This window comes from Periophthalmus magnuspinnatus, chromosome 11 (assembly GCF_009829125.3).
Source record: "Periophthalmus magnuspinnatus isolate fPerMag1 chromosome 11, fPerMag1.2.pri, whole genome shotgun sequence".
NCBI classification, from domain to species: domain Eukaryota; kingdom Metazoa; phylum Chordata; class Actinopteri; order Gobiiformes; family Gobiidae; genus Periophthalmus; species Periophthalmus magnuspinnatus.
The window spans coordinates 8,330,437-8,344,943 of NC_047136.2; the positions used below are offsets into that span (position 1 = coordinate 8,330,437).

General features: G+C 39.0%; 2 protein-coding genes across 4 annotated transcripts in view; one reads left to right on the forward strand and one right to left on the reverse strand.

Moving 5' to 3' along the window:
* ripor2 (RHO family interacting cell polarization regulator 2) overlaps positions 1-14,507 on the reverse strand; it is a 324,701-nt gene that overhangs the window by 142,434 nt on the left and 167,760 nt on the right. The gene's annotated exons all lie outside the window — the stretch shown is intronic.
* tpd52 (tumor protein D52) overlaps positions 844-14,507 on the forward strand; it is a 369,330-nt gene continuing 355,666 nt past the window's right edge. The window contains exons 1-6 of one of the 3 annotated variants that reach the window (XR_008648869.1): positions 844-983; positions 8,137-8,264; positions 8,659-8,807; positions 9,096-9,197; positions 10,993-11,041; positions 11,591-12,696. Coding sequence is in view for 2 of the 3 variants with exons in the window: in XM_033975879.2 (XP_033831770.1) it covers positions 965-983; positions 8,137-8,264; positions 8,659-8,807; positions 9,096-9,197; positions 10,993-11,041; positions 11,591-11,713 (570 nt within the window). In the remaining variant the exon portion in view is untranslated. Of the gene's footprint in view, positions 984-8,136; positions 8,265-8,658; positions 8,808-9,095; positions 9,202-10,992; positions 11,042-11,590; positions 13,257-14,507 lie in introns of those variants that run through there. The other 2 variants (XM_033975879.2, XM_033975880.2) reach the window with 2 other exon arrangements.

Consider the following 14,507-nt stretch of genomic DNA (forward strand, 5'->3'; position numbering starts at 1 on the left):
AATGACAAACCTGAACCATATCTTTTTAATTTCTTACAAATATGGTAGTTCTACCCCACTAGCCCTTTCCTATAAGCTTATTTCATCCCATTTAGTTTTGGCTTGCTACAAAATAACATTTGTAGCAATTTAATCACATTGCTAGGCTAAGACGTTTGCCACTTTTATAAATATTCAAATGACCGGTTTCTAATAGAAATACATCTGAAAGCATCATACAAATAATTAAGATGTGGGCTTGTGTGAATGTCCATATTAATTTACAGTGAGCCCAGTAGATGGCAGCCTTTCCTGTCATGATGGGACATGTTTGTGTATGTGACGGACAGTTGCAAAAGATTGAAAAAGCTGTGTTTTTTGTTTGAATGATACATGATGCAACACTAGGCTGTATCTCAACCATGCAGTGACAAAACATGTAAGACGCGATCACGTAAAGAAATACTATTAAATGAAAGCGTAGGCTACCATTATGAATGATAGAGAATTCTTTGACGCCAAACAGTTTACCTCAAATAGTGAGACACTAGTAGTAACCTAAATGTGCTTTAAATTAGTGCAAGATCTATTATTTGCACATTAATTTATTAATTTGCACGACTGTATTTTTTACTCTTACAGCCAATTGAGCCAACAACTTAGAACGTAGCGCATTATTGCCTTCTAAGTGATCAGTAAGCAAAGATTACCAAATATAATGCTGTTATTAGAAATAATCATCAAACAGATCGAAAATATTTGTCATCCACCGTCGCTGTGGATGACAAGAAAAAACTTGATCCACGTGCTCGGTTGTGTTTACACTGTAACGTGATGACGTCAGATGAGACCCCACCCCTCACGTCGAGCTGCCTGGCAACCGGCGGCACGAGCTGTGAACAGGAAGATCTGTCGCAGTAAAAGGACAACCTGCGCCCCGGACATAAACTTCAGAGAAACTGCAAAAACTTCTTTCAGCTGCACCATGGAGGATGCAGATAAAGGTAACACACGAATGCATGAGTTTTATTGTCTTTCACTGATTAAAAATAACTTTGGTGCAAAAGTTACCAAACTTATTGTATTGTGAGGGAGACCATATGGAACTCAGGTTTGACTGGGGTAGGATTACTGATGCAAAGTCTAGCCTACTTTTATAAAGGAAATACGTTTGTAATAGCAAAGCCCAACATATAATAATTGTATTTAATTCTCAGGAATGAGGAAGTCTTGAATATAGAGCAATCATAAAGTGGAACACCTTTTCATGTAGGCTGGAGCCTATATTTCTGCTGCAAGAAAGCTGCTAATGGGGCTCTAAAATGAAAAAGTTTAATTCTTATAAAGTACTTGACATATGGAGAGCGTTAGCTTGTGCACCTGACAGCTTGTAGGCCTACGGTACACCCCTGCTGTTCCAGTTCTTCAAGCCACACACCTATTGCAGTCTCTTATTGAGCAAAGATTATAAACCTACTCCAACATTCTGGTTTTGTTTGTTTTAGACACTTTGGGAGTACAAGATCAACTGATAAAGTGCTTCTTTTTAACTCCTCTGTCTGATACACACATTTCCTGTCATGCTACACAGTCATGGCACCACTTCCTCCCAGTTTTCATCTTTTCCATTCATGTGCAGGTTTCTGTCAGGCCAAGTTCTATTGTTAAAATAGGTATCTTTCTGCCTCTGCCTGGATAATTGCATTTGTCATTTTTTGATTACTCAGTTTGATATTGTTTCATATCTTGAAGTCAGCAGCCGTTACTTGTAAGGTCCTAGTATAGGTCCTAGCCCATTCATGTCAACAGATGTTATCAATCATCCATCTAATAGTTTACTCTTGTGATTAAGCAGAAAAACAGAGTCTTAATCAGGGCAGAGTCCTGTCCTTCGAGCACACGTCCTCTTTGAGCCCCTGATTGAAGCGTTCTGTCTACACATTCCAACATATACTGATTTACATTTGACTTTATCTTAACAGTCTGGTGCAACAGTTGAACTCATTGAAAGCCTGCTAATTACACAGAAAGAAATGTTGCAATTTAAATAAGATAGATTATGTAAATTATTTGATTGTTGTTGTGAACACAGTGTTCTGATTATTTATTACTGCAGGTAATGTAATTAACTTGAACTGCATTGGCTGATGTTTTCCCAAACTACTCTAGACTCACTGTCTGCTTGCATTTGAAATAAAAGTTAGGATTCATACATTTTATATGAAAATTTACTTTAACTCAGATCAGATTTTGGAAAATGAAATCCTTAATCATTCCATGCTGATCTACCTTAACAAGATTGATCATAAGTGGAGAACATTTTGCAGAAATTAGATTTCCACACAAGTGGTAGCATTCAGCTGAGGTCAGAGGAAGTCACAGAGATAGTTTGGAACAGGCTGGTCCTGTATGTTGTTTGGGTTGCAAACACGGGAATATTCAGGGCAGAATCAAAGGTTATAAATGCCACCTAAATGTTATTACTCTGCATCTTTAAATCACTGGACATGAGACCACCTACACTATATATGCTTAAAATGTGGTTATTTGAAACAGAGGACAGTGAGGTGAAAATGTTTAAATATCCATCGACAACAAGAAGTTAAGTTGCTTTTCAGAGATTACTGAATAGGCAAAAAAAGCAAAAACAATCTTCAAAACCTCTAGTGTTGTTCATTGGCTGTGCTACCTCCATCCACCGTGTGGTGCTGCTCTGTTTAGGTGAAATCACTTCTGGCTGTAGGTGCTGTTGGCTGGGATTTCCCTCGTTCTTTAGGCTGGCCTTGTTTTCTTCTCTGTGACTTGCTAGTTGTTTCTGAAGGCATGGAATGTTTTTTTTAAATAAATAAACAAAATTTTGTATAGTCTGCTGTGTTGTTGTTTAGGTGTTGTACAGTTCCTTAGTTCCTTGCTATATCTGCATTAAACTTAAAGTCAGGGCGACCTTAATATATTGGCCCGACACCAAACAGACACTGTTGTTTGTGCAGGATGGGAACTGTGCGGCTGATGGACAGTCCTCTATGTCTCATGATTCTTGTTTTAGACTATCATGTGACACAGAGCACCATGGATATTATGTAATTAAAGTCGTGCTGTGGGTTATTAAGTTCTTCAGAATGTCTGTTATGACCATGGACAGTGGATATTGAACAAGCTTCACTTTTCATCACAACTGGCTTATTTTCAATTTAAGTTTAAAGAGTAATCTCCACTATTATTTAATGATGCATAGGGCTATTCTGTTAAAACAAACAATATATTTATTTTATTATTGATTCAGTGAATATAAACAACATAACTACACACTGTTTCCAGTGATTTCTTCTGTTCATTTCTGTAATTGTTACGAGTCAGGGCTGCAGGAGGCACTTTAGCTCATCCTTTGATTTAAAACTTTTTTTATCAACATCTCACATTGTTTCAGATTTTGTTTACTATATCTAAGTTTATGACGAGACACTTATTTCACATCGTTCTTCACACTGTTAAATGATTATTTTAACATCCATGCAGTAAATGTACTCATATCTTACTGAATCTTCATATCACAGACTTACCTGCTTGTGTATGTTATTGCTTTGCCTGAAATGTTCCATAGTTTGGCATTCAATATCTATTTTGCTTTTATTCAATAGCTGTTTTTATTGCTAAAAAATACAGCGAAAAACATGTACTCTTATTGTGAGTGGGGTCATCTCTTTAGAGATCTGACCTATAACTCGGTGTCAGCCTTGGCCTGTGGCATCACTAGCTTTTTTCCATGGAGACAGTGCTGTGGAATGCCATACTGTGGAACATTCCAGGCAAAGCAATGTCATGTCCATGGGGATAAGTATGTTGTGGACGATCCACCTGAAAGGTTACATAGTGCACCATATACGAGCCCTGACTTTGTCTTAATCGCATACAGACGTATAAATGTGTGGATTAGAGATGTAATAACAATATACAAATGTCCATGGGGAGGCTCACACAAAGTGAAAAAAGGACCGTGGTCACTGTCTGCAGTTCCTCCTTTTGTATTTTAACGTGCTGTTGCTCAAAAGAATGCATTTAGAAACAGGGCCTTGCAACGTGGTATTGTAATCATCTTAGATCAGATAGCATCAGTTTTTAATATTGCAACATCATAGTTTTTGTTACCACTCAAATTTGGTTCTGAATATTTTTGAGATGTAGTCCACAAAAACGATATGTTGGTTTTCCACAACTACAAATTACCCACGCATGTTTGAGCACCAAAGCCCACTTTCTCTTGCACAACCCTTTTAGCTTGGGGCATCCTCTCTCCTCCATTCTGTATTACTGCTACTGCTGCCTCTTGTGGATTATCGCTTGGCTGTAATCTGGGACACCGCAGATTACAGTGCTTTTCATCTCCTCTCGCTCCTCGCCCCCTTCTGGTCCATCACTATTGTCACGTGAACGGTCTGACCAAATGGGACCCTTTTCTCTTCTTGAATGACACACTGATGATGATGGTGGAAGAAAGCAAAGAGGGAGGGAGTTGATATAGAGACCTGAGACAGTGATGGCACGCAGTAGTTTGAATGGATACAGGACAGGAGCGACCTTTGGGATAGCTGACTCAAAACAATGGTAACTTATTAACAGAGAAAGATGTGCACAACCTCTTGAGCACAAAAGTGTCTATCTGTCTATGTAGTTACAGTGAGAAGGGCGACCCAGAGGAACGGATCACATGCAGTCAATCAGGACAGTGCCGAGGGGGCAGAGGTAGCTGTGGTTTAGTAGGCGGTGTGTATTGGTCTTATTGGCAGTGACAGCAGTAGGAATGGAGCCACTAGAAGAGTACCAGTCTCCTTTTGACTTTGAGCAAGGAGTCAACACCAGTTACCTGTATCTGTCTCCGGCCTACAGCGATACACCACCCAGCTCTCCTGCATCCAAGAGCAGAGGTAAGGCTGAGGGGAGAGAGGGCATGGCTGGCACAAGGTTCAGTTGGGAATCTATAAAGGGGAGGGATGGGGGGGAGTGACAACAGTTTAATTTCATTTTCATATTTGTCATCTGATTACTGTTATGGCTATGCTGTTTAGTTGTTTTCATTGTAGTGAAAGTGAATGCTGTTGCTGCATTACATAATATGATCTATATCTGCTGTGTTTAAGTAGAAGAAGAGAACAACACTGTATAAAATATATTCATAAGGGACCACTGAGACTTGTTTGTAGAACTGTGATATGGGCACTTTTAATACAAGATCTCATGAATGTCTGAAATGGGGGAAAAGCCTTTGGTTATTTTATTTAAACTGGATACAGTGGTGCCACTACTGCATTTTAATAATCACACCTGCACCTGTTTTTAATCTTTTAAAATGACCTATGTAGTTATTTTTGTTTTGATTGATTTTGTTTGTATTGTACTGTTTTGTAACTGAGCTATGGCAATAGCCATTCAATCGTCATTCTGAAACCAATGTTTTTAAATGTTATATAGTTTTATAGCTTTTGAGATCACGTTATATATGCTAGTGTGCGTTATATTGCTTACAGTTTGTTAAGATTTAACTTTATTAGATTACTGCATTGCCTATGTGTATGTTTTTGGGACATACTCAGTGATTATATCTATGGCATTTTACATTTTCTATCCAAATCTGATATTGCTGCAGAAGTGATACTGAAAGACTCTGGCTGTCCTCATCAGTATCACACACAGCTCCTTACAAGTTGATACTTAAAGTACTTTGTTTGACTCTTGACCTACATTGTCTTTTGGGTTTTGCACCAAGATAATTATGTTACAGTTAGATTTCAGACATGCTCTGGATGTAGCCTTTTGTGTACCCTGAGGTTTTACATTTTAATTAGCTGTTACATATTTGACAGTCTTTTCATGGTTTAGTGATTAAGAAGCTGGACATATTAGTTTTAAGTGGTTTAGTATTCAAGTAACATCTTGTCATGCTAACTATTGGAAAGATACACTTAAAAGTGCTGTACCCAATTTCTACTGTCATGAAAACATGGAAATCAATTCAATTCAATTCAATTGTATTTATATCAGTACATGTTCATTTTAAATAATTTGCAGTGATCCAGAGTTCTTCCTTACCTTATTCCTTCTAAACCTCCTAATCATTCACCACAATGAGTTTATATAAGCACGTTTCACAACTGTCAGACACCAGTATAGGGTTTGGTAGGAATGGTAAAGCTAACAACAACTAACATGCTAATAAAATGCTTTCTAATTAGATGCAGACAACGCCCAGGTGTCTTATTTTGACCTCAGGAGGGATGGGACCATTAATGTGAGATTTGCTTGGCTGAAGTTGTTGCACTACATCTTTACTATGCAGAATGGCATTGATGCATTTCCTGCTCTACAGTAATAGGAGTAGAGGGCACATGTAAGACAAGAAGAGCAGCTATCAGGGATGTGCCAGGCTTTTGTAACCACTCTCTGGGACAATGGATTTTCAAGGAGCCCAGTTTTCTTTGTATTTTTTCCCACAGATTGTTGTATCTTGATTTTCCTCAGTAAAACATAGGCATTGATTTCCAGTGGGATGTCTCACTTGAGCATGTTCTGACAGATAAATATTTGCTCTTGCGGTGCCCAATCAACTCTTGTTATTCCCATGACATTAATTATCATACAGACCGCTAATGCCTGGGCCCAGCTCTCAAATTATCAGATTTTTAGACTCAAGTACTTGTCTGTTTTGAGTTCTTCAGACAATTGGATAAATGGTCTTTTCTTTGTGGGAGAGTTAAGTCTTGTGAATAGCTATTTCCGCCATCATCAAATGCTCATCTGTCTTAGTTAAAATGTTTTGAAATGTAGCAACTTTTTTGTTGCGACATGAAAGTAAATGGATGCCAAGGATTTGGAAAGAAGTGGGAAGATACAGGTTATGAAAAAGTCAGACTAATTCCTTGTATATGCAGAATGCTGTGCAATGCAGTTTAACTATTTACCTTTGTTTACCGATCGTGGACTTCTGGAGCTTTTCTTTCTCTTGCCTGCTAACCAGCCTTTTGCATCATAGTTCAAGCTAAATTGAACTTCCTAACTTTACACATCCACTAAACTTTGTAATCATAATTTTCTTTAAAACATTAACAATGCTCAACATTATACAGTAATAAACAATTTTTACATTAACATAAATGGTAGCACATATTTACATTAGCTTATTGCTTTGCAATTAACCATCATTAAATAATCTGTGTTATTGCGAGCACTGATGTGTACATAATGTGTTTATAATATTTCTATTAATGGAGCTAACGAATTGTAAAATGTATTTAACTGGAGCCCAGGAGAAAGAGCTGGTTCTAGGGTATAGCTCATGTGATACGTCATAAAAAAATATTTATCCCAACCTAAGTGAAGAGCTGCTGTAAACAATAACATATCAAGTTTTTACAAATAATTATTTTGCTTTTAAGATCTGCCTTGAGCGTGTTTGTAGTAGACCCTGTGCTGGGGTCACGTAAATAATGAGTATTTTTCTCCACAAGGTTGGTCCAGTGTGAATGTGTTTGTTTACCTATAGCTGACAGTGAACCAAGCGTGTGATGCATTTTTCAACAGTTCCTCTGACCCCCTTCCTCTCATTGTTTTTCATTCACCTCTTTTGTTTCCTCTTTTTATCTTTACTTCTGTTATTTTCCCCAGTCACTTTTGAATCCTTTTAAACCCAGATCTGATTATACCGAGTAAAACACTTTTTCATTTCCACTTTTGTCCGTTTGAGTGACAGATTCTTACAACCCTTTGGCTCTCACGCTGTCGAGCCCAGGATGTCTCTATTAAGAAAACTTGTGTATATTATTGATGTGCTGCTCCTACTGTGCTGCTGTGTTGAAATAAGATGTGTGAGAGATAGGGGAGGTGCCTGTAGCCTGCTATGTTAGAAGATAAAAAGCAAGTCCCCCATGATGCACCTAGCATCAAACAGCATCCTTTAGTGTCCTTACTTTTGTGGTTCTGCTTCCGATAACCCCTACCCCTTAAAGACTCCCTTATAGCATGATGGATCTTGTTTGATGGTCAACTTTATCCTTGCTTCTAAACCTTGACACAAGATAATCTACAATAGATGTTGTCCAAAAGTACAGTTTCAAACATTGCTATCCCAGGATGGATTTTGAGTTCTTTTGGTCTCCCCTCTTATAGGTTCACAGCTGCTCACAGACTCTGCTCCTGAAGTGGGAGAAGATGCAGTGACGAGTGTTGAGGCCCCTATCCCGCCGCCCGCCATGACGGAGGAGGAGAGACAGGAGCTGCAGGAGGAGCTGCTCAAGGTCAGGTCAAAGGTCAAAGGGAATGGAAAGGTCATGAGTTTCACCAGTCAGACCTTGTGAAATCAGTCAATACTAACATCACATAGAGGACGAGTAAAATGATGTATCAAATGTGTCTGCATGACTGTAAAAACTGTAGAAATATGTCACCATAATGCTATTATGATTTTGATTTATTATGATTTGAGAGGCAATAGAATGTCAGTGTGATGGTTGCTGCTGTAGTTGGGCTGTCTGATTTGGATATTTAAGGTAAATTTGAGAGGATTTTAAAAAACACAACATCCATCAGAACAAAATATAAGTTTAAGTTTGACAACAGCTAGTCTATTGTCACGATTATGCCAGTATTTTTATATAGACTGCAAAATAAAACTGACATTTTTGTCCATAGGTTGAAGATGAGATCCAGACTCTGTCACAAGTATTGGTGGCCAAAGAGAAGCAAGTAGCAGACATAAAAAGGAAGTTGGGAATTACCCCTCTCAATGAACTCAAGCAGAACATCAGTAAAACCTGGCAGGAGGTCACCACCTCCACTGCGTAAGTACACTCATAAAACCAGTGTCATATTTTTTTGTCTTTTGTCTTAAGTTATTAAAGCATCAAAATAGGCACTAGTCTGTGCTCCTACCTGCAGATTCCTTGTCTCTGAGATAAAAGATGTCAGTTCTCTGGATGATGCTTTCTCTTGCAGGAAATGAGCAGTTTCTTCAGGGCATGTTAAAATGAATGAAGACAGTGACGTTGGCTGCAGAGCTCGATGCCTCTCCACTTTGATCTCACGTCTGTTTCCATGGAGCTCATATCCTCCTCCTGTCTCTGTTTCAGCTACAAAAGAACGTCTGAAACTCTGTCCCAGGCCGGTCTGAAGGCCACCGCCGCCTTCTCCACTGTGGGCTCCGCCATCAGCCGCAAGCTTGAAGATGTCAGGTGAGCCCCTGTCACACCTGACACATGTTGAAGGGAGACATACTAAGGGAATTTATGTTCTGTATCGTCAAAGTCCTCTTTTCCCGCTTATCTGTCAGGATGCACTCATTGACAGGGAATACTTTACTGAAATGACAGGAGTCAGACTTCCAAATGTGGGATAAAAAGGCACAGTTCTAACCTCCGATTCAGCCTGTCATCTCAACTTCACAACTTGTAATCATGCATTGCATTATTCATGAGTTCTTGAACAAAATGTAGAAAGGTATGGAAATAAGAAATGTATCCAAGTCTCTTGATCAGTAGTACTTGTTATTAGTAGAATGATAACATTTTTCTATATTTTTATTTCTTCCTATGATAATCAATAGACCTAGACCTATCAACTAATAAATGAAGTACTTAAACCATATTATCATGCCCTGCATACAGCAGTCTAATTTCATATTCATACATTTGGCTATGAATAATTGTAAAGCTCTGTGTTATAAGGATTCTGAGACACCCACAACTGACTGCTCACTTTGGGATGTGCCCTGTGTTGACCCCAGACCCCCTCCCAGGACCCAGGTCCTAATCTGTCTTTTCTCCTGTCATCCTCCTTCTCTCTGGATTACTGAGCTGCAAACAAGATTATTAGGCCCCTGAAAGCTGCAGTGTGCTGAGAAATGCACCCTCACGGATCATGAGGCTGTGCCAGGTCTGCTGTGGGGGGGCTGAGGTGGGGGTGGGCAAGAGTGCAGGGTCAAACGGTTTAAACATGTGTGTGTGTGTGTGTGTGTGTGCATATATTCTTCTGCTGCGTGCTTGTGTTTGACAACAAGATTTTCATCGTAATACATAGGATTAACACACACCCACTGAGTTACTACACAATCGATCTTAATGGGATGAAGTAGGATTTATTTGCACTCATTCAGTGTGCGGTAAAATAAATAAGGGTGCATACATGGAGCATGAATTTGTTTCTTTATCTCTTACTAACCCGCCTTTCTTCTCCACTATGCTTTCGGATAGCGTGCGCTCAATACAGCACTCGGCTAGTATGCCAGTGATGAGGTAAGTTTCCCAGCTTTGTGCACATGCTTTTAGCAATGAGTTATGATCTGTACTCTGCCTGTAATCATGATCTTAGATTGCCCTAAAAGTATGTGGACCACCTATGTGAATGTAAAACCAAATTCTACATCTTCATTGCTATCCAAATACACAATTTACCCTAAAAAATAAGTGCAATTATTGGGTATTCATATTTTTACGAAAATATTGTAAATTATAGCTATGTATGGGTTTCAGAATAATGAAAAATTAGGACCGTTGCCATAGAGATTAACAAATAAAAATGAGTATATCTCTTGAAAAGGAAATAAGTCAGGCTGTAGCCATGTAGCAGCTATCAGTGAAGGAGCAGGTTTCATAATCTCTCACAACCAGACCCCCACTTTGTCAAGCTCACACTTCTCTGGAAAAAATCTAGTTCTACCAAACAAGATATGGCCTGAAGATGATAACGCCCAATTTCAGAAACGGTTAATTTTGGGTAGGACTTCGAGTGGCTTTACTTGTAATAGTTGTTGTTGATAGTTGCTATTAGCTTTGGAGTTTCAGACACACCTCATGGGACATTTCCAATTCACAGGAAAAGAATGAACCCACCTTTTAGTATACCTGACGTGTATCAGGTAACAGTGTGACCTGGAAAGACACAATTGCTACCAACACTTTTTTCTTTTTCCCTTTATAAAGCTCTGCCAACTATATATCTGTGTGAATATGCCTGCATTTGTCTCCCCAGGAACAAGCCAGGATTCAAGTCATTTGAGGAGAAAGTGGAGACTATAAAGGTAACCAACGGCCTTCGGAACATTTTGTTAATATGAAGTGGTGAGGAGACTTGGAAAATAGATTTGGCCGTGGATGTCGCCAGATAACAGCAAGTATGCAGCAGGAATGTACACAGGAAATTTCTAGCATTTGTTCCATTGTCCTGGTCATCTCTCTTATAAGGTACATTCCTCTTCTTCCTTTGCCTTTATATGGTAAATGTTCACCATGACGCGCACAGTTTAGCCACTAACTGTACATCAGTATACAGAGTCAATTTGGAGCATGAAATAAATGCTAAATAGTTCAACCAGCAAGACATGGCATTATATAGTAGGAAGTTCAAACCCATAAATATATTTTGTCATAACTGGATAGCATTAATATTTGAAAAAGATAGACCGTTTTTTACACCATTATAATACTACACTAGAGACTATGTGTGTTGTGTGCTGAGAGACCAGCTATTTCTATCTATTGCCAAATAAACAGACCAAAATTACAAAAAATCACCCAAATTCTGTATTTAAAATAACTTTGACCAATGTTTTGTATGTCTCTTTCTCCAGACTAAAATGACTCCCACTGCATCGCCCACTGAACCAGCCAATCTGGACAGCAGCAGCGCAACCACAGAGTCTTTCTTGAGTCAGCCTGAACCCACAACTGAAGGGGAGACGCCAGTGCACTGAGACCTGCCTTTAACCCCGTGACCTCCCGACCCCTGAATACCCCATCCACTTGACCTTTGACCCCTGGACGGCCCACAAGTGCTCTCTTTACTCCAGTGTGTGCCAGCCTCCTTTGTGATTGAGGCCAAATGACTCTTCCTAAACTTTAGAGTGAACTGAATGTGTCTGATGGGAGCTATGTGTCATTATGTATGTTGTGTTCTCGCCTTTGTCAATGTTAATGCTTTGCTAATGTCAGCCTTTTGTCCCTATGTTTTTGGCAGGAAATGTTTACTTCTATTAAAGAATAACAAGGCAGAAAAGTTCAAATATACATCAATCTGGTCTGCTGTAATGATGTTTCCTGATAGGTGAAGGTCAATTCTTGTTCAAGGAGTAACATAATCTGCTTCTGTGACAATTGTAGTGCTTTGCTTGGAATGTTTCACAGTTTTATTTTGAATTTTTCTGTCGCAATGATGACAAGCATGTGACACCACCATGCCAAGTTATAGGTTGGAGTTGTCCAAAGGGTAATAAATAAAAAAAACTTGTGAAATAAATGCCACATAAATGCATTTAATGCCATGCTGTAGAACATTCCAAGAAAAGCAAGGAGATCTCCAGGCAGGTCGTAAACATCGCACCAGAAAACTCAGTATACACAGTTCAGCACAGTTTTGTTAATGGAAGCATACATGGCAGGTGCTGATGATGTTGTAATGTTGTAAAGTATCTAACACTTGTTTTGTGCTGTTCGTAGAAGGTTATTGCAACCTAACCATAATTCTGCATTACATTTTAAAGGTCTTAACACTGTGTCCAAAGTATGAATGTACTTTGTCTTTCATTGTGTCATATATAGTGCTGCACTTTAACATGTAAGCCTGGGAATAAAATCTGGTTTGAAATGCAGCCATTTTTTCCCTTGACAAGAGACTGACAGAAAGGTGGTCCCGTGCCGAGGTAATACCAGACAAAAACAGCAGCATCAGCAGAAGAAGGTGCAAAGCAAACACAGAGGCCTGAGCCTTGACCAGGAGAGAGGGAAATAAATATATCTCCTTCACAGTCAATATTTGAACAACACTTCATTGTTTCTTTCAGGAAGGTAACACCTACAGAAACTCCCACCATCACAGCAACAGGGCAGGCCAATGGTGACTCCATAACTGTTCAAAGATAGACTGTAATATAATACTCTAGCTGGACATGCATGTCTATTGAGAATAAATAGTTTTATTGAACCAAGAGATCAATACGAGGCTATGATGATGTTGCTTTCTCTAACCGACCAATTAAATACTGTGCAGAAAAAAACAGGTCAATCCAACTGTTCAAATGGGAGCAATCTAAACAAATTGTTGGTTAATACTTAAAAATAAAAACATGCATGATAATGATATCTTTCACTTTTGGTTTCATGATAGAGTCATTTCTGTATTAAATAATTTTGAAGTACAATTGACTGTAAAAGTAACAACATATGAAGAATTATGTTATGGAAATTCTTATATAGTCTACAACATTTGAATTATACATCAATTAAACACATTTAAACACGATGGCACTGTCTGTCTCATCTGTATTATTTAGTATTATGTGTGTTTTCTTCAATAGATTACATCATCGTTTTATACAAAAGAAACATAAAAAAGGATTAAAGTTGCGGGCTGCTACTTCACATTTTGGACACAGGAGGGCAGCCGAGAACAGACGCTGGAGTGTTGTTTTCAATGATGGGCTCAGTGCATTGTGTAAAACCAGGGACTGTGAGGAGTTTTCTAAAGCTTTTGCACTCTTTTAATATAATGCACAATAGTATTCAGAAATGTGTTGAGTTATAAGTGTGTAGTTCTTCCAGTGCAAATGCAGTTTCTAAAGAATTATTATAAAGCCTTTGTTTTGCAGTTAATTGAGTTTCGCAAACAAAGCTAACGTGACTCACAGCCAACATATTTTAGCATCACTGAGTAAATGCCAAATCTATGTATAGATCATTTGCATATTTATCATTTTCTAGTGTGCTATGGGATTGACAGGGAGACACTCAGCCCACCCCCACCATGGAAGCACAAGGGACAATAGTGAGTACAAGAATATGGGCTGTGTTGAATGCATAAAAAAGTTCAAAAATTCACTATAATGACAGCACTTAAAGGGCCCATACTGGTCTATTTTCTGATCTATGTTTTAATGTTGTTCCACTGAGTTCCACCTTGTGATGTCATGTGGTAATAAAGTAAGTGCTCCACCATGTTTTTAAATTCCACACACCTTCACTAGAATCATTTGGATCATTTCAGCCCTGGAATTGCCAATCTCTACTGAGCAAAAGATAAAAGGCAGCTGTGAACTTGATAACTATTGCTTCATGGCAAGACTAGACCAGGACTAAACCAAGACTAGACCAGGGCTAAACCAGAACTGAACCAGGACTGAACCAAGACTGTACCAGGACTGAACCAGGACTAAACCAAGACTAAACCAAGACTAAACTAGGACTGAACCAGAAGTAAACCAGGACTAAACCAGGGCTGAACCAGGGCTGAGCCAGGACTGAACCAGGACTAAACCAGGACTAAACCAAGACTGAACCAGGACTGAACCAGGACTGAACCAGGACTAGACCAGGACTGAGCCAGGACTAAACCAGGACTACACATGAACTAAACCAAGACTAAACCAGGACTAAACCAGGGCTGAACCAGGACTAAACCAGGACTAAACCCAGACTAAACCAGGACTGAACCAGGACTAAACCAGGACTAAACTGGGACTAATCCAGGACTGAACCAGGACTAAACCAGGACTA